Source organism: Ictalurus furcatus, chromosome 1 (genome assembly GCF_023375685.1).
Source record: "Ictalurus furcatus strain D&B chromosome 1, Billie_1.0, whole genome shotgun sequence".
NCBI lineage: Eukaryota > Metazoa > Chordata > Actinopteri > Siluriformes > Ictaluridae > Ictalurus > Ictalurus furcatus.
Window position 1 is genome coordinate 25,000,815 of NC_071255.1, and position 15,605 is coordinate 25,016,419.

At 39.9% G+C, this 15,605-nt stretch overlaps 1 protein-coding gene across 1 annotated transcript in view; it reads right to left on the minus strand.

Annotated features, from left to right (window-relative positions):
- Positions 1 to 15,605, minus strand: part of limd1a (LIM domains containing 1a) — a 28,885-nt gene that overhangs the window by 9,697 nt on the left and 3,583 nt on the right. Inside the window, exons 2-3 of the mRNA XM_053633855.1 lie at positions 10,909 to 11,010; positions 3,383 to 3,450 (exon numbers count right to left, since the gene is read on the minus strand). Coding sequence (XP_053489830.1) covers positions 3,383 to 3,450; positions 10,909 to 11,010 — 170 coding nt within the window. The remainder of the gene's footprint in view (positions 1 to 3,382; positions 3,451 to 10,908; positions 11,011 to 15,605) is intronic.

The following is a 15,605-nucleotide window of genomic DNA, read 5'->3' on the forward strand; positions in this document are numbered from 1 at the left end:
GAATAATGTGCTCATAATGTTATTGCACAATAATGGTTCTTGCACATCAATGATGTGTTGTAGTTCGAGGATGTGTTTTCAGTTTCAGCTTTAGGATAAAAACAGTTCATGAATCTTGTGGTGTGTGTTTTGATAGACCTGTAGCGTTTTCCAGACGGCAACAATTCAAAGAAATGATGGGCAGGGTGATATAAGTCCTTCAGAACGTTATGTGTTTTCTGTAGGCAACGGGAGGTAAATATATTGTCTAGGGCAGATAACTGTTGGTTTGTGATGATGTTCTGTGCAGTCTTTATGAATCTCTGCAAAGCCTTTTTATCAACTGCAGAGCTGCCTCCATACCACATCAGCATACCAAGTGTGAGGACACTCTCAATGGAGCAGCAGTAGAATGACACCAAGAGCAATCTTAGGAAGTACAGCTGCTTTTGTGCCTTCTTGACTAGTGCCGTGATGTTTATCATCCATGAGAGGTCCTCTGAGATGTGTGTGCCCAGAAATTTAAAGCTGGACACTCTCCGCCATCTCCCCGTTGACATGCAGTGGTGTGTGAACACCCCACTTCTTCCCGTTCTTTTGTTTTCTTGACATTTAAAGTCAGATTATTCTCTGTGCACCACACCACCAGCCTCTGTACCTCCTCTCTGTAGGCAGACTCATCGCCTCTGTTGATCAACCCCACCACAGTCATGTCTTCCGCGAATTTGATAATGTTGTTAGTGTTATAAGATAGTATACAGTCATGGGTATATAGAAAATAGAGAAACGGGCTCAGCACACAGCCTTGTGGAACTCCTGTACTTAGTGTCAGAGTTGAAGAATGATGCAGTCGCGTCCTCACTGACCGTGGCCGCTTTGTTAAGAAGTCCTTAATCCACGGGCAGATGTTGTGCTGTATGCCTAGGTCAGACATCTTGGAGAACAATCTGCTGTGTAAGATAGTATTAAATGCAGAACTGTAGTCCATGAACAGCAGCCGTGCATACGTTCCTTGGTGTTCCAGGTTGCACAGTACAGTGTGGAGCACAGTGAAGATGGCATCATCTGTCAACCTGTTGGCCCTGTATGCATACTGGTGGGGGTCCAATGTGAGTGGCAGAGCAGCCTCGATGTGACGCAGAACCAGTCTCTCCAGACATTTCATGATTACAGTTGTCAGTGCAATGGGCCTATAATCATTAAGAGATATTATGGCAGCCTGCTTTACATTTACATTTATTCATTTAGTAGACACTTTTAGCCAAAGCGACCTACAAATGAGGAAATACAAGCAAAACGATACATCAAATGGAGAACAATACAAGTAGTGCTACCATACAAGATCTTTTAATTGAGTTCTAGAGAAGCAACGTGTGCAGAGTAGAGATGTAAGAGCCAGAGTAAGTTTGTTTTTTAAATAATGTGGGGTTGGCATTTTAGGGGTTAGTTAAGTGCTCACAGAAGAGGTGGGTCTTTAGCTGTTTTTTGAAAATAGTGACAGATTCTGTGGTCTGGATTGAGGTTGAAAGTTCATTCCACCACTGAGGGACAGTTAGTTTGAAGGTTCTAGAAAGGGCACTGGCACTATCGTGGACGTCACTGCTTTCCATATGTTGATTTTACGGAGAGTGCACATCACCTCAGCAGGCTGGATGATGAGTGTCTGGCTATCGGTTGTGGGAACTGGATTGATGGTAGTCCCAGTTCTTTCCACCTCAAAGCGGCAGAAGAACTGGTTGAGCTGCTCTGCCTCTGAAGCAATGCTGTTGGTCAGGCTGCTGGTGTTATTCTGCCCAGTGATGTGATGAATCCCCTGCCATGCCCGGTGGCGGTCTGAGTTGCTGAAGTGGTTCTCGATCCTCTGCCTATAGGCTACCTTAGTATCCCTGATGCCCTTCTTCAGGTTCATCCTGGCTGCACACTACTGCTGCACGTCACCGGACCGGAAAGCAGAATTGCTGGCCTTCAGTGGGAATTTTTACATTATTGGTCATCCACGGCTTCCTGTTAGGAAACATGTGAATCCATTTCGTGGTGGGGACAATATCAATGCAGCATTTTACATAAAATAGTACAGAGGATGTATAGATGTCGATATTGTCGTCCACAAATACAGTTCAGTCAGTGCAACTGAAACAGTCCCGCAGCTGCTCAGGTGCCCCCTCTGGCCATACTTGTACTGCTCTACCCTTTTGATAAGTGGTCTGTATGCCGGAGTCAGAAACAGTGAAATGTGGTCAGACAGTCCTAGATAGGAGAGGTGATGCTTTATATCCATGCTTGATGTTGCTATATACATGGTCAAGTGTGTTTTTTCCTCTAGTTGGACACTGGACATGCTGGTGAAATTTCGGGAGGACAGTCTTTAGACTGGGTCTGGTGAAATCGGCTGCTATTACAAAGACTTCATCTGGATGGGCCTGCTGTTGTTTACTAATGGCAGTTAGCAAGTAGCCCAAAGCTGTTGTGGTGTTAGCATCCAGGGGTATGTAAACAGCAGTGATTACAACAACTGCGAATTCTCGCTTCAGATAGAAGGGGTGACATCTTACTGATGAATAATCCAGGTCCGGCGAGCAGTGTCAGTTATTACAGAGTTTGTGCACCAGACGTTGTTAGTGTAAACACAAAGCCCTCCTCCTCTGTCATTTAATACATTTTCGTGTACTGATGCCTATAAATCATTTCTTTCTACATAAACCCACGTTATTCATCTGCTTTACTTCCAATTAGTACCATCTCATCAAAGGCAGTAGCGGATCTTAAATGTAGACTGTGCCTAAACCATTTATGTTTGCTATCATGGTTACATTACAACACTGGTACAAGGCATCAGGAATGTAGATTTAATACTGTAATTAAATATTTTGCTTGGAGCTCCAATATAAAAAAAAAAACCTGCAGGCTAATCAGAAAAGAACTGTAAACTTAAAGATCATACTGGAGATAATCATCATTTGGTTTATTGGACAGAACACCAAAGCATATATCTCACTATTTAAACACAGAAAAAGGAACAGATATCCTTGAAGAAACATAAAGAAAGGAATTTTTTTTCATAGTGTCTTCAACACCCACAAGCACCCATTTAATTGAGATTTAGTATGAAGACATAAACATAACAGCACTAAGTTTATTCTAGTCTAAATAAGCCACTAAGTCTATTTAGAACAGACAACCACATGACTTTTTCAAATCACTTAATCATTTTCCCACTCTGACTTCTAACAGTACTCAGAGCTCCCTGTTCCAGAACCAGCAAAATGCTTAATTATGCTAATAAGTGCTTGGTGGGTAAAGTTTTTAAAAATGTTTGAATGCTAACAGATGGGAATTAAAACATGCCACTAGGTTATTGTATATCTTTACACAACTAAAGAGATGTTTTATGCAGATAACTTACCAGAAAATCCTCTTCACAAAACACCTTCCCAGAAACATAGTAAAATGCTTTCCCCCTGAGCTTCCGACCTGCAGGCAGCACACAGAATTACAGGTCACACATTACATCACATACATGTCTCGCATTACAACTATGCCTGTCCTTGAGAAAAGAGCTTTGGCAAGCAGTCCCTTTAGGATTTCAGGATTCCCTTCAGCATAAAATCAAGCAAACTCCGCAATGTTCAGAGTAGCTTGCAATTTTTTTTAAATTAGAGCAGATTTTCAGCAGATTTAGGTTAAGATGCATCATGTGATGTAATCACACAAATCACACAAAGCCCTCTTCATGTAAAGCCGATTCATGTAAGTCGAACTTGAATACAGCTTAAAGGTCTCATTTACTTACAAACATCACTGTGAAAGGCTTTGGCAATTTAATTTTACACAAAAAAAAGCACAAAAAACTGCAAGTTGTATCACAATTTTTGAAAAAAACTGCAGCAAAACCAAGCATTTTTAGCTGCAACAACCACAAAAAAAACCCTCTACATAATCCTGTACAGACTGGACAAGAGAGTTGGTAAATGGTCTGCACTTATATAGTGCTTTTTTAACCTTAGCAGTTCCAAAGCGCTTTACACTGTGTCTCATTCACCCATTCACACACACACTCATGGTAGCAGAGCTACCATGCAAGGCGCTAGCTTGCCATTGGGAGCAACTTGGGGTTCAGTGTCTTTCCCAAGGACACTTCGGTATGTGGAGTCACATGGACCGGGAATGGAACCGCCAACCCTACGATTAGGGGACAACCCGCACTACCACCTGAGCCACAGAGTTGACAGGTAAAACTGATTGTTAATGTCAATACACAGCCTTTATTTAATTTAATTAACAAAAAAGCTTAATCAGTTTAATAATTTATTGTTATATATGAGTTATGAGCCTTGTTTTGAATTCTCTATCATTTCATATTGTGTAGTTCCTCCTATGAAAACACCAAAGTCTCTTAAAAAACTGCATCATACATTTACATAACCCACATATACAGAAATGCATATTTTAGCTTAAGATATGAATATATTCACGTGGAAACAGTGACACAGCATGAATGTGTGGGACAGTACAAGGCAGAAAGTAAGGACCACATGGAGCTCATGCAATCGTCATTCTTATTCATCAGTCCATAGGCGCGACCTGACTGGGTGAACTCCCAGTCTGAATTGTTTCTTTTTTGGTTCTCCTTCGTCCACAATCATGAGTACACATCCATGCACGCATGCACTCGAGCACACAAGTGTGCACGCACACACACACACACACCCCGCCCACTCACAAACCCCCTGTCCCACAGGAAAGGGGAACATTCCACACATTTTGTAAGGAGGGGTACCGGGTAATGTAGTTAACCCTTACAGGCCTGCAACACATCATCAATAGAAGCCTTTATCCATTTGCCTCGAACATACAGACAGTACATACTGGCGGTGTATATACGAAGCAGTTTTTCTGGGGTCTAGAGTTTGACTCACACCCTATAGAATGCCAACAAATACAGAAGAGTGCCAGTCAACTGCAACCACATCTTGAAAAAACGTAATGTAAAAAACTTCTCTACACAGTTACAACACTATTAAACAACACACTACAGCAGACTAGTCTGATCTCTAAAATCTACAGGAAATGTTTTAACTGTCTAACAGTTAGGTTCAGAGGTTAAAATATGCAGCATTATACATTGTGGGAAAAAAAAGAGGAAATGAAGCTGAGTTTGTCAGTAAAGTCGGGGTGTGGTGACTAAATCATATGGTCTCCTGGGAGATGACGGTTAAACGTCAAACTCAGCAGTCTTATGGGGTTTGTTCAACCTTACAGAGGTCATCCTCTCTTCTTTAACCATTCTTCTTCTCCCACCCGACCAATAAATTCACTTTAACATCATGAATCTGGATGGCAATTGCTAAGCAGTTAGAATGCAAGTGAATTGTGGTGAATACCGTCTTCACTGTTTTGATAATATACTTAGAAAGTATACTGTCAAAATATTTAATAACTGTCCTAAAGAATCATATTACTGAGAAGTTAAAAGCCCATAGGATTACAACCTTTTCATCCTCTACCAAAATCCTTTCATTTTCTGGCCTTAACAGTAATTTGGTCCCTATAATACAATGTTTGACACCTCTGTGTCATAGCACTCTTTAAAATGGTGCTGAAATGATAACAAAACCAGTCGATAATTTTACAGTGGCTCTTGGTCCTCTATGATTTCTTATCTACCTGTTTCATTATCTTTGTCCTTAAACACATCAACGGTGAATCAACAGCAGTTAATTACAGTCTTTCTCAGCCATTATTATCTCTTTCTTTTCTAAATCTCTAATCTTCTCTGGATTTCTTTAAGTCAAACATCCTAAAAGAAGAAATTCTACTCTGAACAGACTGTTCTCTCCCTTCACATTCTTTTCAGTCTGTCTTTATCCTGGCAAAAAGTGCCAGAGTTTCCAGGCAGACGAAGAGCATTCAAGACCGAGTTTTAATATAATATAAATTAAAGGTCAGTTTGTACTGGTACAGAATTCAGAGCAAATGAATAATTAATTCCTATGCATAAATACCGTGTATGATATTCTTATTATGTTGTATTAAGGGTTGCCATAGCTTAAATAATCATAATAGTCTGACACTATAAGGAAAATATCTCTTATAAAACTTATTGGGCTTGACATATCAGAGCTTAATGCACTGATTCATACAACACAACATTTTTTCATTGCTGATGAGTCCTGGAGACTGGGGCTGCTTTCTCAAAACACAAATTCCATACAACCCCGTTCCATATCCACCCCACCCCCGATTCATTTTCCCTCAAAAGCTGAAAAACAAAAACCTTCTGTGGAAATGTTAATACAAAAATAAAGACTGCTAAACCAAACCTTCCCAGTCCATATATACTAAGGGTGATAGATACAGATACTAAGATACTTTCTGTTTTTTTGCTTGCTTGTATTTTTCTTTTCTTTTTTTTCCATTTGTCACCTGCCTATAATGTTACATATTTTTTATTCATTTCTGTTTGGTGTGCTACGTATAAATACACAACAGCTATATCAATATAATCATTTACTATATATGAGAAGGAGTTCAAAGTGAAACTGCAGGCCATGTGTTACTTGGTGTTCAGGCCTGAATAACAAATATCTCACACTGAAGGGTTGAGCTTTAACTAGGATCAAGACAGCCCTCCTCTGAGTGTCCAAACAATCGCCACCCTGTTCTCTCCAACAAACTGCTGGTGAAACAGCTGCCACACTGAAAGTCTAACAGTCAAATCCATAAAAATAGCCAATAAAGCAAAGGAACATCAAATAAAGGAAATGGAAAATTGAGATGTGATAAGGCACCACAGGTGCGAGAACAGAAGCCCTTGACTTACTATCTCTCTCAGTGCCTGCTTTTTTACAAAGCTTCTCTGTGGAGGGGATGATCCAGAGCTCGAGGTAAAAACAGACATTAAAAGCATGCCTTGCTAACCCATGGCTAGTATCTAGCACACTTCCTGTGCCAGTCCCTTGTGTTTGGTATGTTTAGAAAAGGGAGGCCATAATCTGTCAGAAGGCCATCTCTGTTCACTGGTATTTATGGCTTTGTGAGAGATTTTCTATTGATTCTCTTTCTGCTTTCCTCTTTTAAGAGCCATTGTGTTGCCAATATACTATTTCTAGATCCTACATAAGGCCATAAAGCTAATCTTCATGTTACAGAAGAGTCACTGATGCAGTCTTTGCTGTAGCACTAATTGTGAGTTTATGGTGCTGTAGAAAATTGCTGAAAGGAGTATCAAGGCACTAGACATTTCATAAAGTAAGACATAACACGACTAACATAATCCATCTAGCATCACCAGCCCACTTTACATAAGACTTGACAGGATAAATAGTTGACAAATTTTCTCCTGTTCACAAAACACTGAAGTTGTTAATACTGTATACCACAAGACACACAAGTATTACAGCTTTGGTTCACAGTAATTTGTATCTTTGGCAACTTAACAATGTGACTCCATGTGTTACTCATCTCCAGAATTTTAATACACTCACCATTAAACCATATATTACTGATGTAGTGTAAACTACTAATCTGTGATATCTATAAATGTGGACACTTGAAACTCGATCTGAAATCAAAGTTTTTCCAGGTTTTTTTTTGTACTAGTAACAATGTGGATTGGCAAAAAAACAAACAAAAAAAATCCCAATAGATAGGTCTAATGGTTATTTTCTTATACCTGCTGACAGGTCTACGGTGTGTTCATTTATGGTGCATTCAGATATTATTCAGACCTCTGCACCTTTTCCTAATTTTATATCTTATAATACATTTTTTCATCAATCTGCAAAAATGCTCTGTAGTAAAAGGTATAAGGCAGGGTTCACACTGATTAAAATATAACACAGAAATATCACATTTACACAAGTATTGAGACTTCACTTTATAAGGCTGCAGGAAAAATAAAGTGGTCTGAATACTTTCTGAATGCACTGTCCAATGACTCCTAGGATAGGCATACACAACACTCCTAGGAGATTGTACACCCTTCTTTCCTCTGCCATCATTGTCCAGGCTTCACTCTTACAGCCTCCAGCTGACACAACACTGATATCCATCTGCTCATCCCACCCAAGGATCAGAGACCCTGCTTTCAGGCTGCACTCTTATCCAGCAAGGCCCCTTTGTTAATGGGATATCCACACAGCAACTAAACACAACCTCATAAACATTGGTAGACGTCAGGTTGATTCAAACACAGGTAGACCTCCAGAAGCACAAAGAGCTGATTCTCAGTTACACTGTGTGACAGATGAGGTAGAACAGGCTATCCAAGAAAGAATCCTAACTAAAAGGAGCCTGCAAGGGGTTAGGACAAAAATGTTTGCATTTTTAAAAACATGCAAAGTGGTTCAACAGAGGCTGCGTTTGCACAGGGCCCAGAAATGTGTGGAATGTTTTTGCTTATGGCATATGGTAATAGCTACCAGCACCCATTAACAGGCCCTTCCCCTTTGACTGCCCGAGTAATTAGGGAAGAAATTGTAAGTGGAGGATTCAGCCGTACCAGAGCACCAGTCATGCAGATGAGAAGCTTAGGAATGCCTCAGCAAGTTTTCCTTTCAGGAGTTGGGCACTGATGTGTATGTGTGAGTGCCAAGCCTAAATAGGAGGTGGGGGTTGATGAAACTGGTTTAATGGCACGTATGCTGCCTGAACACAAACATATGGCTCCTGTTTGGAATCATCAGCTCCAGCAGTACCTGGCCACATGCCACCTCACAGCATGAACTCTGAGCCCACACACAATGCAGCCAACACAGAGTTTAAGCCTGACACCCCTTCAATGCCTGCCAGTGATGTAGCCATTAGCAACAGCAGTAAATTTTAGGGAGTTTGGAGGGGGGAGGGGGTAAGAAATATAGTGAATAAGATCACAGCATGATCTATAACAAGTTATTGCCTTTTGGATGGATGCTGGAAAGTAGTAGGAGCAGTGATAGCATGAATATGCAATTTTGATTAAAGTACTGCCTATTCAATACAATTTTGTTTACATAGTGCTTTTAACAATGGACATTGGCAGTTTCTCAACTCTAAGAGTGTGAAGAATGGACTTGCGTCCTTGTTTAGACCGGTCTTGCCAGGCTACCTTTGAAGAACAAATTCGGAAGGATAGGAGGACATAAAACACATCTTGGCGAGAATTGAGATGTGCTGCGATCTACCTGTTGTAGTATGGACCGTCCCAGCACATTTCATGCATCCCTGGTACTTGCGTTCTTGAGTAACGGAATTGAACTCGACGGTGGATGATGACATAGAACGAGGACATAAGGACGCAAGCTTGCATAAGCACGCATATTGAGAAACAGCTAAAGTCACAAAGCAGCTTTATAGAAATCCATATTTAAATTTAAATTCATTCTACTGCCAACCAATCTTTCCATATTAATAGCATTACTCTAAAATACCTTTATAATGTTTCGTGTCAAAATGATTCAAATAACATGCTAGTAATTGAAGGGAAATTACATTTAACTGTATAAAACCACTAAACTACACTTCCTTTTCTCCTCCTGCAGTAAAAATTTCAAAATGATGCATTCAGCACACCCCCACAGGATATACGATGTGATCTTTCCGTTGCACAGTGTAACTCCATTCAGACTTTTCTTTACATCTTCTTGGCGTTACTTAAAAGGAGACACACCCTGAAACCAAATAAGCTAGCACAACCAGTTCACCACATTCACACAAGGCCAAGATAGGTAGCACCTGGTGAAAAAAATAGATGGGTGTTTTTTTTTTTTTTACAGAATACGACGAATAACATTACCTGGTTGAGTAATTAACCAATGGAAATGCATCAAAATACAAATACTGTTAACTCACTAAATGCAAAATGCACTTAACACGTATGCAGATTCAGAAAAATATACAAACCCAGGCACCTATTTTGCCAACTTGGCTGTCTTTCAGCCAGTGCCATGTGTTTGATGATCATTTTCACAGACAGCTGACTCTTCTTCTCTGCTCAGGTGTGTGAAAAATGGTGACTGATGAAATAATGTTTTGAATGTGTTTCGTATCCAAGTTACAGCTCTAGCAGCTACATGCACTAGTGTTGTTCCTTTGCTTCAATTTTAAATTGCTTCTCATAAATAAAGTGTCTCGAAAACAGTGCATTAGTGCACTTCACTTAGTATCTATCAATAGCACTTCACTACGCTTTCTATCGGTTGTACTATAGTGCTGGGGCTCAATAAATCTCTGTGCCTGTATGCCTACTCGTCCTATGATTGAGGACAAATGGATTTCAATACGCAGCAATAAATAAACATTTCCAAAATTAGACACTATGCTACTCCTCTAGATTGGACTATTTCAGTGTCTTGCTGGCTGATGTTCCTACCAGGAAAAGAACATCAGAGTACATTACACAAGTCATATTTAAAATACTTTGGCTGCATAGGCTATGATATTGCTTGTATTGCCTATAAATTCTAGAACAACCCTATTTGGTGGCTGTGGCTCAGGTGGTTGAGCAGGTTGTCCACTAATCATAGGGTTGGTGGTTCGATTCCTGGCCCACATGACTCCACATCCTTGGGTAAAACACTGAACCCCAAGTTGCTCCCAATGGCAAGCTAGTGCCTTGCATGGCAGCTCTGCTACCATTGGTGTGTGTGTGAATGGGTGGAAGAGACACAGTGTAGATGCTTTGTGGAACCACCAAGGTTAAAAAAGCACTATATAAGTGCAGACCATTTACCATTTATAACTCTATAAGGGTTTTTAAGTCCACATAATATTCTTTTCAGGATGTGTAGTAATTCTTTAGATCTAAAGTTAAGCATTAATGCATTCTATTAGGTAAACCATATTGATATTCTTGAATTTAAATGAACAATAGATGAGGAAGAGACCATAGGTAATATAAATATGAGAAAGCAAGAGAGAGTTTGAGAGATGTGAATGAGATGAGATACTTACTGCAGGCACTGCAGGTGAAGCAGCTGTCGTGGTAGAGGCTACCCATGGCCTGGCAAGCCTGACTGGCTCCATACACAGGCTTACTGCATTTCACACAACTGCCTGCAAAAAAAAAAGACCCACAACGCAACCATATCAATGCCACCATTATAATTACATGCAGTAACCAACACAGTGGTAAGTGTGTCAGAGTGGCACCACTGAGGGTTATGGGTTCGATCCCACATTGGCACCACAGCAAACAAACCTCGCTCGGCTGGTGCTGGATCTCTGTATGCTGATGATGTGTCATCGGGCGTTTTCACTTAACTCCAGGCTAATTCGGAGGTGCAGCCACATTCCCCTCCCCACCAGTGCAAAAAGTACTTTTCCCACTAATATTTGCAGTATATTTGCACAAAGAAATCGATTCATTTCATGACATGATGTATGACATTGGGCATGAAACTGCCTGTTGAATAAACAAATAAGATGAAAAACAACAATGAGAAGCACAGTCAGCTTTACTTGTTTGAGTTGGCACACACGCTGAGAATTCTACCACATGATCAGCGTAATCAGATGCTGAAGGGTACCCACAGAACACTGCCGAACATGATACACACACATACCCACACATGCTCTCTATATGAATGTGAGAAGAATTATTACAAAGGGTATAACAAAAAGAAAAGGATAGAATCACTGAGGAAGGGTAAAGGGAGAGAGGTGAAATCGCAGAGTCACTTTGAACCATAATAAATGAAATGAGGACAGTGTTAAAGACTTGTGTCATGTTTCCTATTATGTTGATTATTGCAAGAGCTGGCATACTGAGACATGGCCCTGATTACAGTTATTTCCCTGCCATCTCATTATTGCCCCTCTTTTACCAGTTCGGTCTTCAGTGTGGAGCAACAATACAATTATGGCCCTGTCACAATAATCGCTCTCATTTAGTGTGCGTGCCAAACCATGCTAAAGAGCAAAGAACCCTTGATAATGCGCTACTGTTAACCTCCTTTCATTTCACAGCCAACTGTTGACAGAAGAAGTGCATGATGCAGACAGCTTAAATACGACAATAATCTTGGTTACAAACCATCAGACAAAGAGAAAACTGCTGATGAATATGCTATTCCATACAATTTGGCTCCACCTTGGATACTTGATGATGCAAAAAAAAATAAAATAAAAATCTAGGTTGCCATAACATATTCATCTACCTCCCAGCTAAATTTCCCAACATTAAACAGTATTACCAAAATGTGTTTTTGAACACAAAGAAAGTTCAACTAAATGACAAGATCACAAGATCTACAGCACCGCTGATGAAATGCCGAAAAAAGAAAACCCCTACACAACAGTGGTCTTTGTTAAACATTCAGACATGGGCTAGGCCTCACAGTGTTTGAGAGCAGATGAGGAATGACATGATGGTCAGCATCACGCTGAGCTAACAGCATTACCCGGAGTGATTTCTCCTCCAAGGTAGGGAGGAACGTCAGGGACAGGCTGGTCGAAACACCCACAAAGAAGCCTCTGTTCTCTCGGGGTTCAAACATCACGCATTTAAGCTCTGCCTACACCCTCTCAGCCCACTCCAAACAAACCATCCCTGAAGTGTTAAGCTCTACAAGAGGACACTACCACACTCATATTACTCGCCTTAAACACAACATTTTCCATACAGAAATACCAGAGGCAAAAATAACTACGATGCTTTCTAATATTACACAGAAATACAGAACTGATACTGAAACATAGTGTAGTTCTGAATCTTTTAGCAATTGTGAGAATTTTTATCGTGTATGTTTTTTTTATACACTTTGTACCGAAGCATATTTCAATTAAATTTACTGACAAATAACTTAAGTTTCACCTTAAAATTAATTTTCTGGCTAATGGGGGAAAATATAAAGCATTTATAAATTCATCATGTGGGGTTAAAATCTTTTTATACATTTTATATGTTTTTAATCCAACAAGGATGATTTATATGGTGTTTAAATCAGATTCTTCAGAACTTGAATTTATGACGCTTGAAAACAAAATGTATTTTTCTCTGAACTTCCATAAAGTGAATAACAGTGTTAAAATACATACAAAACCTTGCTTTAATATTTTAATCCAACTTTTCAGTAGCTGAATTCCAAAGAAGTGAACTCAAGGCCAATATATTTAATTCTTTAGGATTCCCAGTGAAATTTCTCAATAATAATAATTTTTTTCAAGCATTAAGGACTGAGGTTCAGGTTAATTCAACATGGATTTTCATGCCACACCAAGTTATGTCAAAATACTCATTTTCGAGACTCAGAATGTGTAATACGGCATCAAATCCTGCACCAAGGGGAAGCGCTCAGTCCATGTCCTGCTCTACAGACGGGGACGTGATTAGACTCCATGCACATTCTCACTTTCCTGGGGCCTTCTGAAAACAGCTGTAGTAAGTGCACACACCATTTCCCATGTATGTACCATCAAGCATATCCTTGAGCATGCATGCGATTTGTGACTCCATTGTTAAGGAGTGCTTCAAACAAACAGGTAAAATTCCTTACCCGTATTTACACACAGAGGTCTTTGTGATAAAGTTGCAATAAATAAGGGTGCTTTGGTCTATAAATATTGCTGCAGAACAACTGAATGGACTCAATGATACTTTTAGGAAATGACAAGCTAAAGAAGGGGCACGTGTTTAAGGACTCAGAGGAATTTTTGACTCATGATGACTCAGTTATATGCCACCCTGTTCGAATTTCATTGAGAGCCATCCTCTTCAAATTTCTATTTTTGAGAGCCACCCTCTTCGAATTTCTTTTTCTGAGAGCCACCCTGAGAGAGTTGTGAAATGGAACCAGCACTGAAGAGATCACAGCAAAGAAATCGCATCGGCTGACTTAACACAGTCAATCTTCAATAAATATAATGTTAAGAACCATTTACAATTATTTATTGGAGGAGACAGGGTGGGATCTAAAGCTCATGTCTGTGTACATACATGATCCTGTAGCTACTGGCAACTGTTAAAGGAATTCTGCGTAATACACTGTTTTTTCCCTGCTTTTTGTGCCTAGGAAAAGTTTAGGATGTATCCTATGGAAAGTTTTCTAAACAGGGAACCCGGACGATGTGTCAATGTGTAAAACGACCAGTTATTGCACCTCTCTAGGTATCTGTAGGGGAATGGTGTTGTTTATGGAATCTAGTAATAATATATTAGTGTAAGAGTGAAGATATCAAGTAATATAGAAAATTAAGATAAAGTCTACTGGCATGTTTGCTCCTTTCTCTTCCTGCTCTGTCTCACATCATGTCTGATCATCTGTTTCTCCTGAAGCAAAAAAAAAAGTCTGATACACACAAGTTGTGCTTAAACGTCTAGACAGAGAAGGTCTAATCCATTTGGATCTCAACTATTGAGCCACTGACACTTGGACTACATTGTAGCGCTTCCCTATTTATCATCATCATCTCCTGGCTCCGGCCCAAACTCTCTTTTAAAAAATACTACAACTGCTTTTCCAGACATTCCTCAACATCCCCCCGGTGCAGTAGTTTGGCTGCAAGATCATTTTCCCAGAACCTTTACTCAATGCCTTGACTGTGAGCTCAATACTGCATGTATGGCAAAAAAATAATCTACAAGTAAGCTCTCATAGCCGAGAAAAGATGCAAAGATGATGTTTTTGGAGGCACCTCTAACGTTACACTAAACATTTTTTTTTGTGTGAAACTGGCATCCAATCTAGGCTGACTTCTCCCACCTTGAGCCCAGTGTTACTTGGACTGGCTTGGGATCCACTGTGACCCTGACCAGGATACACTGGTTATCGACAATGAACGAACGGATGAATGAATTTTTCTTACATCTGGATTTCTTGCTAGTTTGTAGAGCTGTACATTTTGTATTGTGTACATTGTTAAGACAATGTCAGACTTTATAATACTGAGGCTTTCAAAAGATTTATTGTGCACTAGTATTATTCTTAATATCTCTGAGTGTTCATATCATTTTCCTGTGAATGCAAATGAATCTTTAACTATGACACAGCACAGCCTCTAAATTAGTTTTCATTTTGTATTAATATTGTATGGGAATATGCTATTTTTGTCCATGTTCTTCCTGTAGTAGAGAGGAAATGAGATGGTTTCATGTGTTTCAAGACTGAAATACAAAGCAAATGACCTGTTGTCACTGACCACAGGAACAAAGACTGAAAATAGACACAGTGATGTCAACTCTCACCCACTCTTCACAGGAAAAAGACAGAGCCATGAAAAGCAGGACCGAGTTTTTAAATATGCTTAGGCATCAATAAGGCCAAGCTCTCCATTCATCACTCAGACCATTTTGTGGCCTGACAGAGTGAGTCAGAGAATGAGCCACAGTTTGGAGTGTAAGGATGAGACCTGAATGAGGACAAGCAGTCAGTCCCACGCAACACATCATCCTGAATGTACTGTTCTTTCACTTAGTCACACCAAAATCTGCTATCACTTAGTGGTTGCATGTATATGCGTAAACAATAGGCCATGCTGGTTGACAGTGTTGGCTGTTTTGCTGTGATACTGATTCAACCTGAAAACCACTCACAGAATTTAAGTTGGCGTATATGCTACTCTTGTACTTGATGAATTCTGACATTCAGGATTATGGACTAAAATCACATATCAGCCTTCAGATTTGCATATCCTCTTAAATAACCTCTAAA